At 40.6% G+C, this 27767-nt stretch overlaps 1 protein-coding gene across 4 annotated transcripts in view; it reads left to right on the forward strand.

Moving 5' to 3' along the window:
* Nucleotides 1-27767, forward strand: part of APP (amyloid beta precursor protein) — a 234430-nt gene that overhangs the window by 177901 nt on the left and 28762 nt on the right. For all 4 annotated transcript variants that reach the window (XM_075033881.1, XM_075033883.1, XM_075033879.1 and 1 more), the window contains 3 exons: nt 2141-2269; nt 4317-4416; nt 25568-25789. In XM_075033881.1, the coding sequence (XP_074889982.1) occupies nt 2141-2269; nt 4317-4416; nt 25568-25789 (451 nt within the window). The remainder of the gene's footprint in view (nt 1-2140; nt 2270-4316; nt 4417-25567; nt 25790-27767) is intronic.

Consider the following 27767-nt stretch of genomic DNA (forward strand, 5'->3'; position numbering starts at 1 on the left):
GATACAAACACACTAAGAGAAAACAAGAACTATGCCCTTCTGGTGTTAGACATGACACTTAAATTGGAATATCTCCTGAAGAAATAGAAATTAATCCTTTTCTGTCTAGTCTGCCCTAACCTGCTATCTTCATGTGTTCTGGGGGCAAGGAAAGCTGAATTGTCAGGAAAGAATGACATTTTCTGTTTTCAAAATTTTCTTCTTGTTGTTAAACTTTCTGGTCTTCTAGCCTTTGTTCCTATAAAGCTTTACAGCTGACATTTCAATTTGGCCATTACCACAACGTTGTGAGAATTACTTACTTTCCAGCATTTGTCCACAGTTTCTTGCAACTTCATCCCAGGGTGCTTGGCTTTGGGGGCTTGGGCTTATTTTCCTCATGAATGAATTTTCAGTCATGGAGCCACAAAATTTAATCCTCTGGCAGGGAATGGGTTCACATCTCTCTGTTTCTGTCTGACAAATCTTCAAATAACCTTTGGTTTATTTTCTTCAGACATTTTTAAATCTGTTGCTTCTCTTAAGCTGAAGTGATTCTTAAATCTTTGAGCTCCAAAGCTTAGTATTCATCTCTTGTGTAAATGTTAAATTGGTTTATGTTCTATATTTGTCCATGAATTTAAGTCCTAAAACTTCAGCTTCGCCCACGGTTCTTCCTGCTTTGGAAAGCTGTGCACGGAGCCTCTGACACTTATTTTGTCACTTCCCTGCTGTCTTCCCTGTATCCCTGCCAGTGCCCAGGCCAGCTGTTCACCACTTCTGCTCATTCTTTAATCTACTGCACAGTAAGGTCACCTTTCCCTTTCTTCTCACCTGCCTCAGCTTCATGCTTTTTGCTGCTCAGCAACTTCAGGTTGGATGCACAAGCCAACAGCACAAGCAGAGTTGGTGGGGGGAGGATTTCCAGAATCCATCATAAACACTGAGTTAAAAACGAGTGTCTTAGCTGAATGCTAGAGAACACTTCCCTGTTTTGCCACTGTGTTATTGTACAGTGTAGGAAAGTACATAGAAATACACATTTCTTAGTCTTCACTGCTCTATTATCAGTCTGTGTATATTTTCATGTTCCCTTCAGCTACAGACCTTTCCTTTGTTTGGATTCAGTAATATGCCTTAAAGCATATATTTAATAGGTTTCACTAATTTAAAATCACCTTCAATATGTACATAGACTAAGACTTTTGTAAGATCTGGCACCCAAGCTGAGAAGAACCAGGTAGGTGGCTCTTTTTTCTTATGACTTTTCAGTCAGTTGTGTATTCTGGATGTGTACCTTCTGTAAGTCAGCTGAGTTACTTTCCTCTTTCTTTTCTCCCTAGTGGCATAGCAGGAGTGACAGGACAGGAGCTTTTTGTGGGATTTTTTGTTTGTTCTTTCTTTTTTTTAAATCTTGCACTGAAGTCTGACGGTTATTCCTTGGCTTAGAGTAGTGCTTTCGCATGGTCTTCTGTGCAGCTGTTGGGCAGGTTACTTTCTGATTTGAATCTGAATGTGTATGTTCAGTTTACTGTTGAAAAAATTTACCAGTTGTAATCTTTTTTGTTGCTAAAGTTTAACTGTAGTTGACAGTTAATGCTGGTTGAGTATTCAGCATAGTAGAGCGTATGTGGGGAATCTTTGAAATGCTTCCGATGGAGTCCGTGTTTCAGGGGATCTTCTGGGAGGGATTTGCCTGGTGGTGGTGAAGGTTGCAAAACTGGGAGCTTGGATCATGGGGGTTTCCTGAGTTCGGGGAGAGGAGAAAGTAGATGCAGAGAATGGAAGGAAAGCCCAAAAGAAATTGATGTTGGGTACCCATTAACTAGCATGCTAAGGTGGCACTTGCTGTCTTGTTGGGTCAATAGTGTAGCAGTTAGACAAGAAAATGCAACAACCAAACTTCCCCTTATGTTCAGGGAGGAAATCTGAATACCCTCCCCAGGGACCTTATCTACTACCTACAGCTACTATTTAACGGTGCATCCTGCTGAATGGGTTGAGTGAGCAGATGCTCCTTACAGTTGTCAGACCTGCCTTCAGAAGATAGCTGCAGGCATTGGCTGACCAAGTGCTTTTCATTTGGGATACATCTCCAGTACAAGGAACTAAAACATGTGTTATTCTAAACTGATTTTTTTTCCCTATTTCTTCCCTGCAGCCTCGTCACGTATTCAACATGCTGAAGAAGTATGTGCGTGCTGAGCAGAAAGACAGACAGCATACTCTCAAACACTTCGAACATGTCCGCATGGTAGACCCAAAGAAAGCTGCCCAAATCAGATCTCAGGTAATCCCCACTGAGGGCTAATGGGGTCATGTTTGTTCATAACCATTGTGAAGTTTCTGTCAATCTATTTCTTTAAAAAAATACCTGACTCCTTTCTGTGGACAGCTTTACGTGCAATATAAAATAATCCGCTTTCCAACCAAAGATGTAGTGATGTAGGGGTAGGGTGGGTATAATTTGTCTTCTGAGAAGAACTGAAAACCATGTTTTCTGTCTGTCCAGTCAGTGAGTCAGTCATGGGTGTTTCCTGAGGAGCCCTCCACAGCATTAATTCCCAAAACCTTTATTAGTGCTTTGGTAAATAATACCCCTGGAAAAATGTCAGTAATAGATTTAGCAACCACACATGGTTGTGCTTCCCTCAGCTGAAGTGGCAGAACCAGAAGTGGTGTAACCATCTGACTGAAATCAACCTTTCTATAGTCATTGCAGAGGTACTTATAGTGTCTATAAATGTGATTACTGCAATGCACTCTAGTTTAACATGTTTTTTTTTAAAATAGGCACTGTAGTTCGTGGTATTTTAACTGCTGAATGTTACTGCAGTCCTCAATGTTGTATGTTTTGGAACAGCTTTTATGTTGCCTTCATAAATCATGGAGGGTGAGAAAGGGGGAAAAAAAAAAAGATTGAAGAAGTAGCTGGCTTTCAAAACAGCAATTAAAATTGTAGGCACAAAGGATAAACTGTAAAAAAAGTGTGCTGTAATCTGCAGAATCTGCTGCTGTTCCCTCTGCAGGATGCAATGGGAAGCATTGTTCCAGTCATGGTTTTGGAACTGACTGGCATTGCTAAAAGCCAAATCAAAACCATTTACCTCCTTGAATGGCACAATTTGCATATTAGGCTTCTCATCCATTCCAGCCAGACTTCTACATTGAGATCATGCTGTCTTGAAATTGCTGGAGTTAGAAATGCACACTTGTAACAGTCCTCTGCAGTGATGGTTGTCTTTCTCTTGTCTTAAACAAGTGTCTTTTTAGTTTCTAAAACACTGGTTTATTTAATAATAAAAACCAGTGAAATTTTGCAGACTACAGATTGTGTGGCAGCACAGGTGAGGAATGGAAACTGACATTTAAATATAAGAAGTGCAGTGTATTGCTTAGTATATCATCATAGGAATGAGTATTTCTATAGTATCTTTGCTTCTTGAATTGGTCAGAAGGCTAGGGGAATGTAGGTTGGAGGATCTGTTCATGAAAATTTTTTTTTAGTGAAAAGTGGAAAACAAAATATTTTGTTCAAAAGCATAAATGCTATAGTTGGGTTTGAAGAAATCATACCGTTGTTTCATTAAAATTGCTATCTGCAAGTCATTTGCCCTGTCAGTCTTCTAAGATGCACCTCAGTTTCACTTTCTACTGAAGAGAGGTGATACTTGTGGAGAGTACCCTGGGGGAGCATATCATGGGATGTCGTGACTCAACCCGTAGCAGTGTGCAGGAACCTGAGGCAGTAGAGTTGCAATCACATGAGATAATGCAGTAATGCTTCTGGGTGGAAATATTTTTGTTTCCAGATGAAAATGCTTGCAAATGTTTTTACCAAGAAAATTGAAGTTTTTTTCAGAGAGATGTTTCTTTTTGCAATATTAGGGTAAAGGAAAAAAAAAAACCAAACAGCTGAAACATTTTGGTGCAGCAATCATTGCGCCTCACTTGGTTTGCATGTTATGTGAAAACTTACGGATATGGGCAAATGTAAATGGTGTTGAAGGGTAAATGAGGCTGTGGATTTCTGCCATAACAGCTGCTTGTGTACATTCTCTGCCTCACAGCAAAAGTAAACCCCTACTTTACATTACTGCACTCCCTTAGGATTTCAGGTAGTTGCTATGGAAAAGCATCTAGAGCACTATTTTTGTAGCAGCTATAGGGGAGAAGTGAATTTTGCAATGGATTTGACAGTTACAATACCTAGAGCATACTGAAATCTTATACCTAGCACAAGTGAAAACTGTCTTGCTCTCTATAACCTATAAAATGTGTGATAATGTCAAAGTAACAGTAGTATTCCCCTCCTTAAAATACTTTTATTTCCTTAGGTTATGACACATCTACGTGTGATATATGAACGCATGAACCAGTCTCTCTCCTTCCTCTACAATGTGCCTGCTGTGGCAGAGGAGATCCAGGATGAAGTTGGTATGCAAACTGCTAATGCAGAAAAAGGGAAATATTTCTGTGATGAGAAATTACCAGCAAAAGCTAAAATACAGCATCTTACTTCTGCTCTTGGTATACTGTCCCAGCTGAAAAATAGGAGAGTAAACTTGCCAACGTTCTTAAATTATAATGAATACTTGGAAGGCAAATCCGGTATAACCCGTGCAGTGGCATCATCATATTGTTGTAAATGTCTTCCATGAAAGAGGTTAATTTACATTTGCAGCCTCCATGCTATAGGGATGCAGCTATTGACAATGAGATTTAGCAAATCCTTCCTGGGTTTGGATATTTAATTTACGTGGTAAGTATTTACAGTATCTGATGTAGACGTTTTGGAAATCTTCCAGCTAAAAAATTAGTTACAGACCCAAGCATCTGAGAAGAGTGTAAGTATCAACTGGAAGTCGCTAAGTGCAGCTTGGCAGTATCTTAGTGGTCATGCATTTACTTCTTCATTAGTTGGTCAAATGGATATCTCCTCTCCTCATGTTTTTTTCCAGCGCACAGGCTGGGCTGTGGACCAGTCAGGTAGCAGCAGTCCCATGTTTGCGTCTTCCTTGAGTGCTGTCACAGCAGATAGCTGTGAGGGAAAATGGTCTTTCTTCCTGTTCACGTTCCTGCCCTTGGCTGTGTTATTGCTGCAACAGAGGGATCTCCATCACAGCACTCAGACTCTGCTGTGTGCTGCTATTGCAGCAAGGCACTTCAGTTAGCCTATGTTAATTTCAGATATAGCCACAGCACTGGACATCATGTTGATAATGTGCCACTTCAAGAAAAATAATACATGGTTGAATGCAGAGGCCGGAGATGGGATGGTCATTGTCTTTGGAACAGCTAAAAAAGCTGTTGCAAGATGTAATGCTCTGCCAAATGGCAGTTAATGGATTAGCTTCACAAATAACCAGCTTCAGCTGACTAAAGAAATTATTGATTTCTTTAAAACACAAGGGACGGAGGCGTGCCATCGTGGTAAGGATTAGGATGCGTTTAGGACACAGGGAGAAGATGGACAGGGAGTAGTGGTGGATTCATTTGCCCAAAGCACAGGTTAGGAAGGAGATGTGTTTCTACTTGTGAGGTAGCTTTGAGAGGGCTGGGGATGAGATCAGGAAGTTGGGGAAGGGGTTGGGAGGAAACAGAAAGACAGCCGAGTTAGTAATTATCCTTCACCATGTGTTTCTATGTCCCACAATTATAAGGTACAATCAACAATCTCAGTCTGTAGTTGTAGACAGCCGGGGGGGGGGGGGGGGGAACACCCACCTCTATTGGTCGTTTGAAAGCATATCATTTCTGTAGCAAAGGAGATGCTGATACTGCTAGGTCTTCAAAACACTCAGTTTGTTTTCTTTCTGCGCTGCTATCGTTCCCTTGGGTTTCTTGCTTGAAGTTTCGATTTCTTCTATTCTTGGTAATGTTAATGCTTGTTGGTGAGGACATTCTTCTAAATTCTTCTCCCTCCTAAATACTGAAATGGAATGGGAATTTCAGAGGCTGTGCAGTGATATGGGAGCAAAAGTCTATTAACTGCTAAGTGGTTTAAAAAATCTGACTCTCAGAATCTCAAATGTAATACTAATTTTTAGGGGAAAAAGAGCTTACTGTTAGTAGGATATTATTTCGTAATACGATGAGAGAAGCTAAGGTATCTCAAAGAAAAAAATCTATCACAGTCTCTTGAGTACTTTTTCGGTACCTTGATTTTTTTTGTGGGTTTGGGTATATTAAAAACCCTTCAAAGCACTGCAGAGTTTAAAGCAATGAAAACTAAGTTCTCACACTGGGGGTTACCAGGCAGCAAAAATTAAAGAAAGTGCTATCAGATCTGGGTTGTACTAGATAAAACAGTTTTCAGTAATGAGAAGAAAGCCTATTCTCTTTCAGTATCAACATTCTTCTCGTTGATAACATTGGCTGTATACTTGGTTTTACATACTGGTTTTAATGAAAGTTTGTTGAGATCATTCCCATCTGTTAAAGAAGAGAGTATTCTTCTAGCTTTGAGCACTGATCAGTCTGTTTCAAATTCTGTTCTGAAATTATTGAATTTTTCAGTCTCTGTACTCTTCCTAAATCCATGGAAAAGGAAACCTGTTACAGCTGCAGAATCTCTGGAGAAGTAAAATACTAATAAAATTGCACTTTGTAACATTCCCAAGGAATATTACAACTCTCATTAAGAAGAAAAATGTTTCATTAAATACCTTTTGTTAGAACCATTGACTTAGAAAAGTCTGAGTCGGTGAAAAAGTTGAAAAATAACCTAGGTAAGAACATCTTGCGCACACAGTGTCTGAATAATGAATTACATGTACGGAAGCATAGTTGAAAATAGTTCTTCTCTTAGGCTGGGGTGCAAGTTAGATGGCTAATGTTTTAGTTCAGGTTTTTTGTTCATTATACTTTCAGTTTCTAGTTCCACACTTTACTGTAGAGTTCTTCATGAACAGTTTTCACCTCGAGGAATGAATAATCTTCACTTTCGAAGACACAGCTCTGACAAAGGTAGTGTTTCCCTAAATTGAACAAGTAGTTCTGTGAGCAGCAAAATAAATGAGATCTGGTTTCCTGTGAATTTGTACCATGGATTTAATTCCTCTTATATCTAATAAGGTGCTGGTTTTTATTAGATTTTCTCATTGCTAGAAATATTATGCCCTATTTTGCACAGTTTCTCCATTATTAGCTGTTGACAGATTTGAATTTCAGGTCTTGGGATTTAATTACTGTTTACAAACTAAACTAGAAATACATTAAAATTTCCCTTATGTCTTTCTGACAGTCCACTACCAAAGGTTCATCCATGTGAAATAGGTGGTATTCTGTCATTGGAAAGTATATGTGCCTGAAGATAAGGTGCACACTTGTAATTTCTGTCTGTTATTTTTGAAGTCTTTATGCTGAGCAATGAATTTGAATTATATGAAATAGAATCTAGAGTTATTCCTGGGGCATAGCAGCTGCATAAGGAATGTTTTCTTCAAAAATCTGAAGATTTTTTTAATTAACGCTTGGTGATCAGATGAATCGCAATCCAGCAGTTGGACATTTGAAGTTCCTTTAAAATAAAGGATATGTTTGAAGTTCCTACCTCAAAAGGCAGGCTTACAGCTGTAGTTTTAAAGTGCAGAATCCAAAATATGAAACCCAGCTTCTACGCTAAAAGCAGCCTTTTAAAACTTCTGGTTATTTTCAGAACTCTAGCAGAGCTGGTGGCAGGAAGTTAGGGTCAAATTTAAGAGAGTTGTAGTCCTTATCTGCAGTTGATGTCCATCGGCTTAAACAGAAGATGTCTTGATTTGAGTATATGGATATGTAGGAAGACCCACAGCACTCCCAAGGATATAAAGCAGCACTTAAATGAAGTGAGGATTTTTTTTGCTAAGCATTTGACCAACGTGTAATGTGCAAATGCCCCATCAAGGTGACAGGCGCGTATTGTAGCAGCAAATTACAGATGTGTAAGGAAGAATACTGCTGGCTGTCTTTTGCTCATGTTGGGGCAGCGTAAAAAGGATCGGCGTATGAGTTGCAGAAAGAGGACTGTCTGACCGTGACTGTTATGACAAAGCTTGGAAAGCATAAGCAGGTCATTTGTGTAGGAGACCGTTTGGCATTCTGGCTGCAAATGATTTCTCAAGGGGCAGTGATGTAAATGCGCTACAAACCAGGTCACTCTTGGCAGCTGATGTAGTTCTTGGTGTTAAGTGGTGTTTCTCATGGGCAGGACTATGCCCGATGAATAGGAGAGTGGCACAAAAAAAATCTGAGAAGAGGTATTTATTTGCCCACTGTAGGTGAGCAGATTATTTGGTTACCTTGGTATTTGTTTGCACCTTTTCCCTCTGATAAATCTCACATACTATTTAATATGTACAAAAGCTCAGAGAGAGCAATGGCAGGTTTTAAGAGAAATCGGCAGTTCCTTTGAGAACATCCTGCTTTAAATCCTAATTTGATTAGACTGCTTATTGATGTATGTAAAAGGCAATTTATTGCTAGGAGTGGCACAGCAGGCACAGCTTCTGAATTAGAAGCTACGTCAGAGCTTTGTGCATCAGTCAAATGGGCAGGCGGTGAGCTGAATTTTTAATTCTGTCTTTGCTGCTCTGTTTCTAAACTGATGTCCTCAGTAGCCCACCACTGATGAAATATTCAGCACCGCCTACCGCAGCAGTATTGTAGCTAAGCTCTGAAACGTTCGGTTATGAGCAATAAGTAAGAGAATATGATTTCATCTGTCCCTTGACAGATAAAATCAAGCTATTGTTATTTTGTTATTCTGTTCCACTGTGCCTATCCCGTTCTTCTGCAGCATGTTCTGGTTGCCACACTCACATTATATAGCTGGGAGAGAGAACAAACACAAGGACACCCCAGATCACTGTGTTCAAATGCATATAGTGTGCTGTGGGTCATCTGCCGTTTCAGGTGTTTGTGTGCTCCAGCCTAGCATGACAAAATTTGAGCAAGAGAGATTTGCCTCTTGACTTTTGGTTCACACCTTCCTGTGAAGATTTTTTTGAAGTATTATTTTTTTAGAAAAAAACTGTAAATATAGGACAAACTGCAGACTAAAGATACCTGAAGACTTGCTTTCTTTTAACCCTTCCTCTTTAACCATTAGGTCCCTATACCTGTCAGTCTGCATCTGTGGAGGGCAAAGTTCACGCTACCTCAGCTAGTTGTGGTTGTTCAGCATTTATAAGACTAATTGTTGATTTCTTGTTTCTACCTGCTACTTTTGACCTGTAGTCAATCCATAGCCTTGCTGCATTTCTTGCCATGAGTTGAACTAGGGTGCTGTATTCCATTCATTCTGTGGTATCCTTCTTAAGTTTTGAGGGTGTTAGCTGCTTGCTACAGGCTGACAGTCCAAAACGACAACCATTGTGGTTTGGGGGTTTTGCAAAAGCAAATTTTGTGTCTGTCCTGTTTGGTGCCATTTCTTTTGTGATTGTTTTCTTCATCCTCTCTCTTCAAGTGTTATGTTTTGAATATGTAATTAGTAATGTCTTTCAGACTGCAATGGGACTTCTCAGTGTCTTGTTTTTCTGTAACTCTTCCTTGTACTTTCTGTCTTAAGATTGAGCTGAAGGGAAGAACTCTACCTTCAAAACAATATTTAAAATCATGAAGCGATGCTTAGGGTTTCTGCACTTTTATTTGAAGTTGGGTTGCCATATTGAGGTATCAGACTAATAAAGGGAAGTTGACATACATTAAATGTGTCGATAGCTTGTTAAAAGGATGTTGTAAGGTTACCAAGGGTATTGGAACGGGATCGTACAAAATGGTATAGTTCATATCAAGAACACTAATTACCGTATGACTCAATTTCAGTACATTACACTAGAAAATTCTTGAAATTGCTTGTTCATGGAGGTGTCAGTTCTAGTCTGCTTCATGGGGAGCAGTTCTAGTCTTCCTCTTAGACTAGAGGCAAAAGTACTGTTAGCAGTTGCTTGATGCAATTAGCGTCTTGTATCGGAGTGGTTATAATGCCTTAATTTTCTTTTTTTCTGTTAAAGGAAAACAGGAATGTTGAAGCATGGGTAAATGAATAAGCACTCGAGGATTTATCTCCACTGGAACAGACCAAGTTCAGTGAGCTGACACAGAGAAAGATGAGTTGTTATCAGTGTTGCTCATCCTTAGGACAGCTGGGTATTGCACCAGTTGACAAACCTGCTTAATCCAGTCAATGTAAATCCTCCTGGGTCTGTCTACAGTAGCATTTTAGCTCACATAGGAGTACATTTTGGTAACAAATGTCTCGGTCGTCCCTATTTACTGTGTTGTTCCACTTCACAACTTGCTAGGGTAAGCATGGGCTCTCACTGTTCTTGAGAACAGGCACTGGAGAGGTACACTTGCTTGTTAAATACAGGCACTTTCTAGCAGTAGGTGGAGGTGCAGATAAACATGCTGAGGACTGGGAAACTAAAGATGTTCTTTCTGAAGAAAAGCGGTTTCTCTCTGGTTTTGCTTGTCCATACTTTCCAGTTAGTATTTCTTTTTGTCTTTTTAAAGGAGTCAAGTGGAGTTGAACTTTTTACCCAGGGTGAAATAAACAGTCACAAATCCAGTGTGCAGCTGCAGTAGTTATAAAAATCTGTAGCTGGGGAAGGTTGGACAATTCCTGTTATGTTTAATACTTTCTGCCATTCTGGAGGTCAATGGAATTGTTGTTTCTAAATTGCCCCAGGCATTTGGCTAGTACTTGAGAGGGAGTGTCTTCAATTTTGGACACAAGGGTGTGTCATCTTTGCCAAACTAAGTGTTGAATTTCCACCCTCATTTCTTTAAAACCAGCACATTTTTCCATGGCAGCAATTCTTCCACTCAGATTTGGTGGGTATATCTACACTGTACAGAAATTTCTCATAAACTTTAAACAGATTCTCTGGAAGTAGTAGAATTATGTGCAGGTCTTACCATAAGGTACAGTAAAACCTGCCTTCTAGTTTTCAAGAGACCGTTTGGTGTGTCTGTGCTGTATCATGCAGGCTTACCATTCCTCCTGTTCTGCCCTTTTTGCCCATAAGGATAATGCAACTGGAACAAGCAGTGGAAAGCAACCTTCGTAGAACGTGTATTTGCACAGGTACCCTGGAGTGTCTTCCAGCACTAACTATGCCTGTGCTTTCTCCCCATAATTGACTTGACATATTTGTGCATATCCAGTAACCTTAGCTTTCCAAAGAAAAATCTGAATTTTCTGTGAAGTGGTTATTTACCTTTAATCTTCTCCCTTGAAGCCCTGTAGCATTCAGTTGAATAGATGATTTGTTAGAACTCTAGCAGAAAATATATTGCTCGGTTAGTGGTTAAAAATAGCAGAGAGTGCTCCCACAAAAGCAAATGAATTCTGTGTTAAGCTTTACACAGTAGCATTTAGATTTTGTATGCTTAAATACTGACATGATATGGCCCAGGTGGACTGCCTGATAAGCAATTAAGACCTCTTCCACCCAAGGACATTGGTTTTTAAAGTATTTGGCTAGTTCAGAGAGAGAGAGAGAGACTAACTTCAGCTTTTTTTTTGCTTTTTTTTTTTTCCAGGTAGTCTTTTTTTAATCATCACAAGCTTATGGTCTTTACTAAGTCAGCAGTTTTGCCACTTTGTTACCTCTATAAAATACTTTTATAATTATTTAAATGCCATAAATAGCTCAATAAGATACCACTGAGCTATTTGTTGGAGCAAGGTGATATATTCTGTTTATGTGGGGAATCAACCGATGTCACAGAATCACAGAATGACTGAGGCTGGAAGGGACCTCTGGAGGTCATCTGGTCCAAGCCCCCTGCTCAAGCAGGGCCACCCAGAGCCAGTTGCCAGTGTTCACTCACCCTCACAGTAAAAGAGTGTTTCCTGATGTTCAGAGGGAACCCCCTGTGTTTCAGTTTGTGCCCATTGCCTCTGGTCCTGTCACCAGGCACCCCTGAAAAAAGTCTGGCTCCATCCTCTTTGCACCCTCCCTTCAGGTATTTACACACATTGATAAGATCCCCCTGAGCCTTCTTTTCTCCAGGCTGAACAGTTCCAGCTTTCTCAGCCTTTCCTCATAGGAGAGATGCTCCAGTCCCTTCATCATCTTTGTGGCCCTTCATTGCGCTCTCTCCAGTATGTCCCTGTCTCTCTTGTACTGGGGAGCACAGAACCGCACACAGCACTCCAGGTGTGGCCTCGACAGTGCTGAGGGGAAGGATCACCTCCCTCCACCTGCTGGCAATGCTTGTCAAATGCAACCCAGGATACCATTAGCCTTCTTTGCAGCAAGGGCACATTTCTGGCTCATTTTCAACTTGGTGTGCACCAGAACCCCCAGGTTCTTTTCTGGCAAGCTGCTTTGCAGCTGGTCAGTCCCCAGCATATATTGGTGCATTGGGTTGTTCTTCTCCAGGTGCAGGACTTTGCACTTCTTGTGAACTAACTGTCCTCCCTTAGTGTGTTATGTTTTAATAAGCAAAGGTACTTGCCAGCTAGAATGACGGTTCCATGTTGCTGAGGCTTCGTAAGTTCTGCACACCATTCAGGAGCTTGGAAGAACTGAAGAGCCTCAGTTACTTCTCCAGGTTGGAGACCGATCTCTATCTGCTAGTAAAATATGTCCTTTGCTGCAGCTTAGGAGAGAAGGAAAAAAATCCTGGAAATAGATCCAACGTTTTCCTCTTCTAAGCATTTCTTATTTTCTGTCCAGATTATTTAACTGTCATAGAAAATTAGGCAGAGAATAGTAGATGATTAAAATAGTTATAAATGCATTTCACTGACATTGATGTTCTCAAATGCTTCCATTAGTAGCATGCTATATCCTCCCCATCTTTTGTAGCTAAATGGTCTATTGTGTCTTGTCGTGGGTGCTCATGTTCATCAGAAAAGATATGAATCCAGATTCTTGTGTGCACAAAGCCCTCTTTTAATCTCATAAATATTGTGAACATGACTTTAGTCAGTAAAAGACCAGATCCTCCAGATCTTACAGAAATTGTGAAAAGGATGAATGGCTTCACATGACTTCGGATTAGGGTGGCTTTTTCATCAGGGAAAGATACCTTGTTTTCCATCTGCTTTTCAGAAATTTCATCAGAATAAAAAAGTCTTAGGAAGTTTATTAAGAGAATATTTTTCCTCTCGTTTGAAAAACACTGTTTTGTTTCACTTGCACTCCTAAGGAAATCTGGTCTCGTGATCCAAGTGTTAGAAGTGAAAACCAGGAACTTCTGAGAATAATCATGGACTCAGATTATAAACAAAGTAGTTTTTTTATTTTCTGGGCATCTGCTATTTCAGTGGGTATTTAAATCTTTCATTCTAAATAATTCATCCTTTAGCAGGGGAGGTTTGAAGGTGTTGCCTTTATTTTCTTCAGGAGCTGATGGCTAGTGCGCTCTGTCCTGGTAGGTCCTTCTTGAAGTCTCTATTCTGTATCCTATCCGTTACTCTAGCCTGAAGTATTTTTTCATGGACACTTCTCTTTAAATAGCAAGTTATCATCCCCACAACAGGTCCCACAGGAAGTTTATGACCGAGAGACCGCTCTGGGCTCACAGTGCCAGCAGGTTGAGGTTTGTACCATGTCTATTTCACAGCTTTTTTTAAATATCTCTCTGGAGGAGTCTACAGGTGACTTTATGCACAATGGATTTTCATCCTAGAATTAAGAAAAAATGCACTAAACTTTTAATAATTGTCTAGTGGTTGGTTGTATTCTTTCCTATTTTTTCTTATTTGATTGGATACATGGAAATGTGTGGATTTGGTGGGGATTTTCTAACTCTGCAGTCATTTCACGTGTCATTTTCAGATGTCATGGAAACAACAGGCCAAGAAATTCTGTCTTAGAGGGCATTGTTGCTGCTGGTAGAGGGGCTACAGTTGTATGATAATGTTGAATATATAGGAGTGTGTGTATTATTTTAAATCAGTATAATGGATATATTTTATTTTTAAAAGCGTCGTAGGTCAGGATTACCTCATAGTTACAGATTTGTTCATAAACACCTATTTGAATTGATTTCCTGCTCTATCGTGTCTTTGGTGTAAGTGAAAAGAAAAGCTGGAGCACTCATTTTTGAGACGATACAGATAAAGCATGTGGTGCAACTAAAATTTTTTTTAAATCTCATTTTACTGTTTTATGAGGCGGCATGGCTTCTCTCGGCCTTTCTCATTTGTATTTCTTGATAATTGCTTCTACCATTATACTTTAAGGAACTAATAAGTTAGTTCATCATGTGCCAAATTTAAGATATCATTCTTTTATTGGATGGATAACTAAAATCTGAAAACATCTTGCAGTTGTCCAGCTTGCAAATATGATCTGAGAGCAGGTTAACTCAGATGAGTTTGACTTTCTGAATGCATAGCTTCTATTCAGATGGGGAGGCACTGGCTTGGTGAAACATTGCCCACTTACAGAAATGTCATTATGCTTAGTTATTGAAAATTTTCTTGATGCACTGAATATACATGTAATTTAATTCATAAATATGTCATCTTCCCGTCACTTTAAATCAAATCAATGATGTCAGTGTCCATGGGTACTAAAGCAGCCCAAAATCATGGGAGCACAGATGCTCCAACAACAGCTTCCACTTCATACTTACTGTTGAATGATGGATTTTCTTTTTCCAGTTACTTGGTTTGGAAACACAATTGTGTCATTCTGTGTGATTCACTCTAAGATGAGATTCCTAATAGGGAGTGTTAGATTGTGAAAGAAGCAAATTAATCATCTTAATTCTTACGTGCCAGCAAATTGCAAGTGTCTAGTGAGAACCAGTTACAGAGTGTCTGCACAAGCTCTATATTACAGCTTTATATATGATATATTAAAGAGCTAGCATGTCAGTCATCATTCGCAGAGCAGCCTCTGGCATTGTTATTCAGGGGAATTCAAACACTGAAGTCTAAAATGCATCACTGCGGGCAGGTATCCTGAGGGGGAGGGCTGAATATGCCTCTAATGCCAACAATGTACTAAGTTTTGCTTTACCCAAGCAAAACTTTCTCTTCAGATGTGCAGAGTGAAAATTTACAGGTGCTTATATGGCCAAGATTATCTGATGTATTCTTGCTAGGCAAGCTCTTACTATTGAGATAAAAAGGGAAAAGAATTACTGAGGATATGTGATTTTACAGAATGGCTGGATTGATGGAAATGTTGCAGTAGTCTAACAGTCAATTCCTATGCACATGGGCTTACAAATGAAGCAATCTTTCATCAGCGCAGCTTTCTCCTGCTGTGTGATTCTCATATGCCCAATTTAATTGAAAAATGCATTTTCCTGAACAGTGCTACCTACCTAGGTGGGGTTCCAGTCCTTTCACTGTTCTGCTTCCTTCTATTAGATCATGCATTTGAAAAACAGCGTAAAAGTCATCAAAATAGGTCATTATCCCACTTAATGGATATATTTGTTAAATTTAATAAATACATCCCTCTAGAATACTCGGAAAACCCAGGATACGTTTGGCCTATCAAGTGCTAAAACTGCAGTTAATAAATAGGAAAAATATACTTTATCTGAAGCAGATGCTGCATAATTTCAGTTTTCGTGAATTCTGATTTAAACTATTACAAGTGAGTCAAACAAAAAATGCTCCTTTTGACCAAGGGAATTGGGTGCAACAAATTAATGCTCAGATTTATATATTTTTATGGAGTATTTAGTGACTCTCAAGCTTACCTCCAAGTTGAGTATGCATCAGAAATTGTTGTGGGATTCGTACTCTGATCTTTAGAAGTGTTTATAGAAAATGATGCGTAACTGACTTCTTTCAGGTGTTAGAAAGTGGTAGAGTTTTAGGTTCTACTGCAGTGTTTGAGTTTTACTGTGTATTAGAAGGTTGGCAAATAAATCTGATCATTTTTATCAGTAAATAAGACTGATGAATAATTCATAAATAAAGTAATTATTTTCAGAAAATAAGACAATAAAATTCTGTAGCAGTTTTTCATATAAATGCTTTTTTGCAGGGCAGTTTCACTTATAAGCCTTAAAACCTACTTATTTAGGATGGAACTGTACTTGGCTTTTTCTACTTCACACAAGACTGAGAGTGCTGATTCATCTGGCAGAAATGTCAGTGATGATTGGGGGGGTTGTTTAATTTAGACTCTACAGCCTATTTTGAAGCACTTAATGATATGTTAATTTGGAATTAAATGTGGAGTTAAATTTAAACCTGGGGAATTTGTCACAGTGCCTTATGTGGATCAGGATGATGACATACAATGTATGTTCTTGATTACAGTATGGAGTTTCAATTCAGTTTTTTCCCTGAGCATTTTTTAATATTCCCTTGCCTACCTTGATGTTAGGTTGCCATTGTTTTGCCTGGAGAGGAACTTTACGCATGCTAGGACAGAGATATGCCAATGTTGAAAACATTGGGCTAAATGTACAAAAAACTATTTTTCATTTAGAATTTTTAGCCAAAAGAGTGCCATAGCATGGAAGCAGGATTTTTCTGCATTTTAATCCAGAGCTTTTGAGGCTGTGAATGGTGAATTATTTTTCTGAGACAATATTATTAATTTAACCAAATTGAATGAGGAGGGAGTGAGAAGAAGGGAAGGAGACCACAGAAATGGACAAAAAGTCTTGAAGTTATGAAAGGGGAGAGCAGGGTCTTTAATTTCTATTTAATAACTCTTTTTCAGAGATAACACGGTCTTCTGGTTTGGGATGTACATTATCCCACAAACTTCCTTTAATACTCTGTGCTTTGAAATGAGGGGGAAATGCAGTCATTAATCAGGTGACTGGCTGTTAAAAAAATTATAAAAGTGCACACATCTAGAGCCATGTATCAATATTTAATTTTAGTTAATAGCTAATTTATGTAGCTGTCAGGTAGCTACGGGTCTGTAGTAATTATAATACTCTTTCACTGAAGGTAAAGAGCGTCGTAGCAGCCTTCTTACAAAATCAGTCAAAATTTCAAGACCTTGAGTTTCATAGCAGGCTCTAAAAATGGAGAGGATGATTCTGGTTCTTCCTTGATGAAGTGCTGTGGAAATTCTAATGAACATTTGCTCAAAGCTCTCTGCAGTTGCATAGCCATGTACAAAACTAAATTTGTGTTGAAGTCCATCCCTAATTAAAAAGACACCTAGGTCATATTGAAATTAATCATTACATGGTAATACAAGTTTTCCTGAATTGGATCTCCCAGGCTTTCTCATGCTTTGAACACGGTTCACTACCAGAAAACTTGTTATAACATGATCTACCTGCAAAAGGATAATTGCTTTGTATATAAGTTAAACATCTTTAGGTTTTTTTATAATTTAAGACAAATAGTCTGCAAGGCAAATCTAACTGAAACATTATTACATGTACCTGCTTATAGGTTGGGTTATTTTCATGATGTGATTTGGAAAACATTGAAATCCACATGCTGAAAAAGCAGAAGCAGCAAGGAATGGGAAAGAAATGAAAGTGATGAAGTTGTGCTTTTTTTTTTTTTTTTAATATATTAAAAGCATGTTCTTTTTAGTATGGTTCTAAATATTGCAGCTGTTCTTAAGTTCAGAGATGTATTTCTTCTAAAGTTTGGTTCTTGGACAACAGAGTATTGTCTAAGACTATGAGATGGTTATCCTTTTACTAACTTCTAGGAAAAATTTCTTAGGCCAGTTGTTTCATAATACCTTAAATGTTCATTTTCTGAGAACTTGAGGAAGCAAGAGTCTTTTCACCTTATTGAGCAAGATTTTCATACACATAAGAAGTTTCTGAAATCTGAAAAACTAGTTCTGCTACTTACTCTTGACCCCTCGTGATGTCTCTAAAGGACAGAAAATAAGAACTGTGAAATACTGTTTTCCATGGTTCTTGCTCTTTTAGTCTCAATTTAACCCTGAGAGACATATTGCGCTGTAAAAGTGTCCACATAAGAATACCTGTGGCGTAATTTCACAGGCTAACCAGAAGAAGAGAAGAAAGCTCAAATCTGATGGGGTGGTCACGTTTCTCTGTCAACATGGATCTGAGCATTGCAGGTTGGGCTCATTTCCAGTATTTCACAGTAATGATCTAGCATATCACTCTTTTCATCATCTTCAAAGTGTGCAGGCAACAAAGCCATTCTCACACCTTCCAGTAGGCAGGTCACTTTCAAGAAAGCTCTCATCAGAGTTGCTCTCTGAATTATATTTGACTTGTACTATACAAATGAATTAGTTCAATAGCGAATACCACATAATTGTGTTTTGCAGCTTGATAATGTCGTAATTATGAAACCTAGTAGTATGTAACATTATAATCTTATAATGCTTGATTCAGCAAAACACCTTAGAATAAAAATATGCGTGAAATTCAGTGGAGTTTAACTCTTTCTGGTAAGGCACAGACTTCAGTGTTGTGCTGGTCTTGGCTGGGATAGAGTTAATTTTCTTCACAGTAGCTAGTATGGGGCTATGTTTTGGATTTGTGCTGAAAACAGTGTTGATAATTTGGGAATGTTTTAGCTATTGCTGAGCAGTGCTTACACAGAGTCAAGGCCACCTCTGTTTCTCACCCCGCCCCACCAGTGAGTAGGCTGGGGGTGCACAAGGAGTTGGGAGGGGACACAGCTGGGATGGCTCACCCCAACTGACCAAAGGAATATTGCATACCATACGATGTCATGCTCAGCGTATAAAGCTGGGGGAAGAAGGAGGAAGGGGGGGATGTTTGGAGTGATGGTGTTTTGTCTTCCCAAGTAACTGTTACATGTGATGGAGCCCTGCTTTCCTGGAGATGGCTGAACACCTGCCTGCTGATGGGAAGTGGCAAATGAATTCCTTGTTTTGCTTTGCTGTGTGCGCAGCTTTTGCTTTATCTATTAAACTGTCTCAGCCCACAAGTTTTCTCACTTTTCCCCTTCTGATTCTCTCCCCCATCCCACTGTGAGGGAGGCGAGTGAGTGGCTGTGTGGTGCTTAGTTGCCGGCTGGGGTTAAACCACAAGAAGTGTGATTAAATTTAAGCACCTACTTGAAATTTCCTCTGACTTGGGCAGAGGTGTATTGGGTCTGGCTGAGATGGAGTTAATTCTCTCCATAGCAGCACTTGTACTGCTTGCCACGCAAACCCAATACAAGAGGTTTGAGGAAATACCCATGGTATTTTCTGGTATAGTCTCTCCTTTCACCTCGGAGGGGGAACTCCTACTTGGTGAAGTACGTTACGTATATGAAACCCACAGGATATGCAAGTGACTTAACTACCTTTCTGACTTTGTAGAATTTGCATTCATCGCAGGTACAGAAAGCCCTTTGACCCACAAGTGTTAGCTCTCTAAAACCCTTACTTGTGCTACTAATGCTTTCTATTTTGGAGTTCCATGCATAAACCCTTATTTACAACATGTCTCGGTAGAAATAACTTGTGGGGAAATAGAAGTGCTTTCTGTATGTGAAATACATCTGTTCATTTGCATCAAGTTTGTGGAAGTGTTACTAGCATAGCTGTGTATGCTATCTGTTTATGTAAGAGGTCTAATATAAATGCAGGTGTACAGGTAAATAATGTTTTGGGTTTGTTTTGTTTTAAAGTATTCACCAAGGCAAAGCCTTTAAGGAGGTCTTGTCTTCATATTTACCAGTTTGGGCGAGTTTTGATTCATACAGCTGACAAGATGCAGACATTCAAATTTAGTTAAAACTTGACTGCATTACATCAGTGTAACTCCTTCAGGCACATGCTCATGTTGAAGATTATGAACTATGACATATTGAATTAGCCCATAAAGTAGGCATACAACTGAAAGCTACATCTAAACGTGTTACCTCTTATCACGTGCGCTGTAATAAATGATTGTGTAAATGTTCTTAGTGAATCCTAATTGTGACATGCAGCATTGGCATGATTTAAACTGTCTTGAAGCTGGTGTAAGATAATATGTGTGCATGTGCAAATGAGGCCATCGCTATGACTCAAGTACTCTGTAATTCCTGCCATTAAGAAGAATAGGGTGGTTGCTGACCCTTTTTAATTTTGTCATTTTGAAAGCACATGCTCAAAAGCAACTGTAACTTTGGGAAAAACACATGTTCAGTTCAGACCAGATGGTCACTGATAAGATGATGAATATGAGGCAATAAGACTCTGCATTTGTACCAATTTATTTGAGCTGGTTCCCAAACCTGTATTTGTTGAATCAATATATAGTCTGTCATGTAGCTGTTGCTTACAAAGAAAGTTTGGTGTCATTCGATGGTGTCTAGAAGAGGTGTTTTGGGTGCACTTTGTTTCTAATCTGGTTTAAGACCTTACATTGCTTTATAAAACTTCCAAAATTACAATTGCCAGTTTTAAAGCTGCTTTTCAAGTAAATTCAAAAGTCTTGCACATAATAGTCATTGCAGAGTTTTTCATCTAGTAGATAGGCTCCTTGAAAAGCAAACACAACAAACAAAGATTATAATTACTTTTGGAAATTTTAAATAATGAACTATGAACTAAATCAAAATGATGGTTTGAAAGATAACTAATGGATTGCTGTTTCACATGAGATTTCTGTCACTATATCTATGCCAGTTAAGGGCTGGGGTAAGTGTGCCCCAGAGTCCAACATTGGAAACAACATTGTATGCCAATAAAAAGTAGATAAAGTTACAAAATACTTTTGCCACTCTAAGGCTCCATCAGGTCTGTTGGGATTTGTCATGGTATCTTTGCTAGTACAGTGCTCTTTGCAAAGCTTTACAAGTAGAAGTGTGGTCTAGGGCCATTGTGGACAAATGGCTTCTAACAATCCGGCATCTACCAAAAGATTTTGTAATAAATTTTCCTTCTTTTCCTGTGCTGCTCCTTTGCTTTTGGCTCCGTGTGTCTCTTTGTGGGATAAGAAAATAGTCTTGAAAGGATGTTGTAGTGCTATTACCCTTCTACCTAGTTCTCCAAACATATTTCACTTCAATTTTTCTAGATGCTGTTGTTGAGTAGTAATGACCCATGAGGAAATGCCTGCAGTGAGCCCAAGAATGAGTGAAACTTCCTTAGAGATAAGTCTGAGAAGTGTTTCATTGAAGTACCAGAAGTGAGCCTGTCTCTTATGCTGAGAAAGAAAGGGTTTCAGTGTCTGAAGGAGAAGCAGCAATTGTGCACCCTCACACCAAATCCAGAGCTGCGGGGGAGGTTTGAGGTCCCAATTGAGTGTGGGTTTTTCTCAAGGACGTGATTGCTTTTGAGCACATGCTCCCAGAGGCACAAAAAGTTTCGACATCCTCCTTATTCTTCTCGATGGCAGGACTTAGCAGAATGTTACAAGGCGGTAATGAGCCAAGCAACAAAATGTTTATTATAGGAAGATTGTCATGGAGTTTTTGTCCTATTGGTTTGATGGGAGATTTTGAAGAGCAGCCTAGAATCTATTTTCAGCACCTAATAATGGAGATATTCACCACACAAAGAAAACTCCTGAAACAGTCTTGAATGCACATCCTTGACTCCAGTTGTGTCTGTACTCCCTGCTTATTTAGGGAATTGTCTTTTTCAGGATGGAGGAATTGAGTTGGCAGCTGTGAAAAAGGGAGGGAATACTGTATCAATGGGTAACAGAGAGGCTGTATGGCTTTCCATTAGTGTAACTGATGATTCAAGTAGCCATCAATACTCAGAACAAAATCAACGCTGGAAAATTGATCATGGACTTTGCCAGCTAGTGTCAATAACTGGAAATCCTCAGGCAAACTTTTCTAGCAGTTCAGAGATTGAAACAATTGTTTGCAAATCATTTACTCAATGCAGACACAGCTGCCTCAGTCTGATGGACTCCAGCACAGTTTCTAAACCAGGCACTTTCAATTTCTCACTGTTGTTCAGTGTCTGATTCATCATGTCAGATGGGCTTGATTCATTTTGGCCATTGTTTCCCTGCTTGTAAAATGGATGTGATCATAATCTGCTGGTTGTAGTATCTGTCTGCCTCGCCTGAGCTATTGTGCGGGTCAGTTAATGTCCGTGCTGTGTGCCACAGCTGAATAGGAAACAATGGAGCCTGCAAGCACTGCCGCCGCCGCTGTGTTCCCAGTTGGGTAGCATTGAGAGAGAAACTTTGTGTGCACATCCCTCCCAGCCTCTAGGGATTTGGATATAATCGTGGTACCATGATGGGAGCTGGGTGCCCCTCTCTGTCAGCCTGGCAGGCCCAGCCATGCCTGCGCTGTGGCCTCCCTGCAAGCCCCGTGCCAGCCCTGGTGCCGCTTCTTCGCTGCCAGAGTTCAGGTCTTGCTCCTTCTGCTCCTTCCTCTCTGTTCCACCGTTTGTCCCTTTCCAAGGGCAGGAGCTGTCTGCACGTAACACAGAGTGCATCGGCAGCAGGGAACGGACAGGAGTTGTGGAGGATTGGCACCACCCAGAGAGAAGGGGCAACTGGGGGACAGCACCCCCAGCGCTGCTCCCTGCCACCACTGCGTAGGCTGCAGCTCTCCGCAGCTGCCATATGATCCTCTGGGGACGGGGAACGAGGTGAACTGCACCCCCAAAACCTTTCCAGTTCCTGGGTCTGGAAGGCTTGCGGGCAGCAAGATGCTCAGCAGTACTGTAGTACTCACTTCCCTGTGATCTGTGATGACTCGGTATTATAATGTGCTCAACTGGTATCACCTGTGGGTCCCTGCAAGGCACTTGGACACCAGACTTCTCCCTCAGGCCACTGACATCCAGCTCCTTTTTTGTAAAGCCTCTTTGTCCCTAGCTAATGAAAATTAACATCTGTCGCCTGATACGGTGTCTGCTCAGAATATCAAGGTGCTTCATCTGTCTCTCCTCTGATAGGAGATGCTTTAATTTGATAAAGGATTAGTGTAGTGGGAAGACAAAAATCAGACTTGCCTTCTGTGCTGAAGATTTATTAAGTATCTCAAAATAATATTGTTTTTAATAAAATGAACATGAAGAGAAAAAAAATTCACTGTTACGTAGGCTTTCTAGTAAGTCATTCTAATGAACAAATTAAATCACAGAATTAAATTTTGTGTACACATTAGGCTTACAGCCTACTAAAGCAATTTTTGTTTAAACTGGAAAATTTGTTTTAAAACATAATTTTACAAGATTCAGGACCCATATTTGCCTCAGGGCTGTTTAATTTTCTTCTTCTGAACTTGGTGTAGTAATAGGGTGGCAGAGAGTTGCATCAACTATCTCAAGGTGGTGTTTAAGAGATGTATTGCAGAGCAGAGCCCTATTACATCATCATTGATAACAGCACTGAAGCAGTGTAGCCCTAATGCTCGTGACTCCATGAGGATCTGTATTGGGTTTGCATGGCAAGGTTTTGGTAGCAGGGGGCTACAGGGGTGGCTTCTGTGAGAAGCTGCTGGAAGCTTCCCCTGTGTCTGACAGAGCCAATGCCAGCCGGCTCCAAGATGGACCCATCACTGGCCAAGGCCGAGCCCATCAGCGACAGTGGTAGTGCCTCTGGGATAACAGATTTAAGAAGGGGAAAAAGTTGCTGTGCAACAAAAGCTGCAGCCAGAGAGAGGAGTAAGAACATGCGAGAGAAACAACCCTGCAGACCCCCAGGTCAGTGAAGAAGGAGGGGGAGGAGATGCTCCAGGCACCAGAGCAGAGATTCCCCTGCAGCCCGTGGGGAAGACCATGGTGAGGCAGGCTGTCCCCCTGCAGCCCAGGGAGGTCCACGGTGGAGCAGATCTCCACCTGCAGCCCGTGGAGGACCCCACGCTGGAGCAGGTGGATGCACCTGAAGGAGACTGTGACCCCGCGGGAAGCCTGTGCTAGAGCAGGCTCCTGGCAGGACCTGCAGATCTGTGGAGAGAGGAGCCCACTCTGGAGCAGGTTTTCTGGCAGGACTTGTGACCCCGTGGGGGACCCACGCTGGAGCAGTCTGTCCCTGAAGGGCTGTAGCCCGTGGGAAGGACCCACATTGGAGGAGTTCATGGAAGACTGTCTCCTGTGGGAGGGACCCCCCGCTGGAGCAGGGGAAGAGTGAGGAGTCTCCCCCTGAGGAGGAAGGAGTAACAGAGAAAACGTGTGATGAACTGACCGCAACCCCCATTCCCCGTCCCCCTGTGCTGCTGGTGGGGAGGAGCTAGAGAAAATTGGGAGTGAAGTTGAGCCTGGGAAGAAGGGAGGGGTGGGTTAAGATTTGGTTTTATTTCTCATTACCCTACTCTGATTTGATTGGTAATAAATTAAATTGATTTTCCCCAAGTCGAGTCTGGTTTGCCTGTGGTGGTAGCTGCTGAGTGATCTCTCCCCATCCTTGTCTAGAGCCACGACCCTTTCATTATATTTTCTCTCCCTTGTCCAGTTGAGGAGGGGAGTGATAGAGTGGCTTTGGTGGGCATCCAGCCAGGGTCAACCCACCACAGGATCCTTACTGAGGGCTGCTGCATGGGTGCAGTGTACTTCTGTGGTGGTATGGCGCAACCTAAGGTTGGGAGGGAAATAACATTCAAAAGATTTTACTGAGGGGTCTAAAGCTCTGGTGCGTATAGAAATTTAGATGCCCTTTTTCACTAATGATACTGGGAAATAAGTGAGCCCCTACAGCGTGACATAAAGGGTCTAGCACTAGAGTGGTGATTCCTGTCCCTGAATTGCTGCAGGGTTACAACGACAGTAACAGGTGACAGGCAGGGGGTCCTTAATGAAGTGGAGAGAAGCCAGTCTTAATAAAAGCTTTTGTATCATCAGCTGTCATGTGCATGCTCATGTGTGCAAGCACTTGCACTCTAGTAATGTAATTTTTACAGTCTTCAATTCTGAATTATTTAGCTCTGTAACGCCTGCTTACTGATTACATTGGTGCATTATTAGCAGTTATTTATCCCCTTCATTGTAATTGCTTACTTGAATGTGCTCTTGTGCACCAGATTCCCTCAAAGTACTTGCAAATAGCATGTTGCTCCTACAAAAAAAAAAATCAAGATCAAGAGATCAAGAGCCGATAAATTTTGATGTGAGAAGGGAGTTGAAATAATGAAGCACACACAACTTCCAGGCTTACTTTTAACACAGAGTTGGACAGTATGTCCTATACGCCTGATGGAGCTGAAAAGTGCTTTGATTGTTTTCACCTTGCTTCAAGAAAAAGAAAAAAAAAAAAAAAGCTGACCTAGATAATACAGCACAGCTTTAGGTCACAGTTGCTTATAAAATAATTTGCCTATAGATGTCTATTACAGTGTGTTATAGTAAGCCAAATTTAATATACTAACTGTTGTGATGATTTAGGATTTAAGAGCTGTGATGAGCTTTGATAGTGAGCATTTAAGAGGAAGGGGAAATAACAAAGACGTTCCTTCCTGTAGACCTCTCGCGTGTTGACTTATGGTAACGTGTTGAGTTGAAGGGAATTGATCTGTGCTTCTTTTAAAAGTGGTGGGGAAGAGTCCAGGAACTTGTAAAGCATAGACCTGTGATCTGTTATGTGGTGGAAATGTGGGTAGGAAATGGTATTCAACAATTCTGGTTGATGTTTCAAAAAAATGCCTTACTTATCAGCAGTGCTCATCATACAAGCCTTTATGTTTTTCTTTATCATAAGAAAACAGAATCTCATAACAGTAAATTATTACTTTAATGGCACTGGAAATATGTCCTCAGAAATGTCAACTCTTTCAGATAATTTCTGTGTTGAAATTTCCTTGCAGATGAATTACTTCAGAAAGAGCAAAACTATTCTGATGATGTTTTGGCCAATATGATCAGCGAACCCAGAATCAGCTATGGAAATGATGCTCTCATGCCTTCATTGACGGAAACTAAGACCACAGTTGAACTTCTTCCAGTGGATGGAGAGTTCAGCCTAGATGACCTTCAGCCATGGCATCCCTTTGGTGTTGATTCTGTTCCAGCCAATACTGAAAATGAAGGTATGTACAATAGGGGGGAAAACCACAGAATATTTTGAGTTGAGCTTTGTTGGTTTTCTTCACATTTTTCCCTGAAACTTGACATCTTTCTGATGTAAGCAGGATAGAGGTTCTCAAATATGAGTTTAGAACTGGTCTGCCGTGTCAGCTGTGTCTCTGATGGAACAGAAAATCCTGACTAAAATTTGGAATTTAGACACTCAATGAATTTCAGTGTTGAGCTTACTTTCCTTTAAAAGCAAATCAAAATTAATTCCAGCAAATTATGAGTGACAGTTTTATAAAATACATGACAATGAGCTAAGGGGGATAGATAAGTCCTTAGTTTTGTGCCATAATGAAATGAGTGTTTTAGTTAAGGAAGAGCTATTTATTTACTGGCATGAAAATAATTACCGATCCAGCACAATCCTAGCATGAGAGTTGATTTTATTTCCCCACCACCACTGGTTGTCTGGAATGTACTGCAAAAATGATCCTGTATACTCAGCAACGCAACTGGCTAGTGAAGACTTTTTCCATGAGGACTATTTTATGTTGTTCATGGACTAATTTATTGAAATGACTGCATAATACTTTAATAATTTATGTATTAATCTGGAATTGGTATTTTATTTAAGTTACAGAGCCAAGTAATCAGAAGTCTGAGGGACTTCGATCATGTCATTCAGATTCCTGCTACTGTGTTTGTTTTCCTTTATCAGTTCAACTCCACCATCATTAGTGATAAGTTAATCACAACGGTGGAAGTTTGATACTGCAAAGCAGCAGACAGAGGCTGAAGCTACAGAAGCATTTTTTCAGGCAAATTTGTGTTTTGTGGATCTGTGATTTCTAGCTGAACTGCACAGACATTAACATCCTCCAGAAGTCTTTTGAAATCACTGGCTTAGGCTATACCTGCTCTCAGCATGAGTTTTGAGACCAGCCTTAGGCAGTTAGTCTTGCTCCAGCATGATGTGTGAGTGACTGTGGGCAGCTGGGTGCTTGGGAGACGAAACACAGGATGTGGGCATGGATTTGCCAGGTCTGGTGCCAGGTGAAATCAGTGGAGTCAGAACCAGTTTTGTAATCAGTGGGTCATCCCCAGGAGTCAGAGAAGCATAAGATCAGGCAAAAGAAAAGACACAGCTAGGATCTGAGCAAAGGTCAACAAATCAGTAAGGCAGAAGTATACCAGATTTGAGGGGAAGAGGAGAGGCTGGTCAGGAGTGGGGCTACAATCGGACTGCCAGGGAGTTAGCACTACAGGTAGGGACCAAGAAAAAGAGCAGACAGAGCTGGAGCAAACTCAACAGGCTGGCCAGCAGCAAGAACCAGAGAAGACAGGAGATGGTGACAAGGACTCCAGACATGTCTGGGGGGCGCTTGTGGCCAAATGATGTGCTGAGTGGCCGAGAGCAGCTGGCTGGATTGCGTCAGGTGCTGGCAAGTAACACAGATGGCTGTCCAGGCTGGCAGGCTAAACTTCAGTTTCCTGGGGAATCAGCTGCAGTGTGCTATAGTGCACATGTCAAGGCTGCCTGCCAGGAGCAGGCCACAGTCCAGCTGCTGGTGTCTGTCCTGCAGGAATTTTCCAGTACAGTTCTTGCTGCAGTTTTTTTCCCATGGCCGAGGCATACAGGGCATCAATTTCTATACTTGCTGCCTGGAGGGGGGAAATTAATTACTTTTGAAGTCTGTCCTCCCAGCTTTCAAAATTTACTGATTTCAGTCACCAAGTTCAGAAGTTATTAGGTAGACAGGTGCACCCAGACATACCCACAGTTCAATCACACAAGCCTTCTTTTCCTTCAGAAACCTGGCTAAGCCCAGAATTTAATAATGAAAGGTACATATTTCAATGTGACAGTGAATTCCCATAGGCAAGTATATTGACCGTGGTTCTCCTTTTAAAATGTGTGACAGCAAATAAGAAACAAAAATTCTCCTGCCTTGAATAACATACCGTTTAATTATGAATCCTGTGTATTTTAAC

This window comes from Buteo buteo, chromosome 8, assembly GCF_964188355.1.
Source record: "Buteo buteo chromosome 8, bButBut1.hap1.1, whole genome shotgun sequence".
Taxonomy (NCBI): domain Eukaryota; kingdom Metazoa; phylum Chordata; class Aves; order Accipitriformes; family Accipitridae; genus Buteo; species Buteo buteo.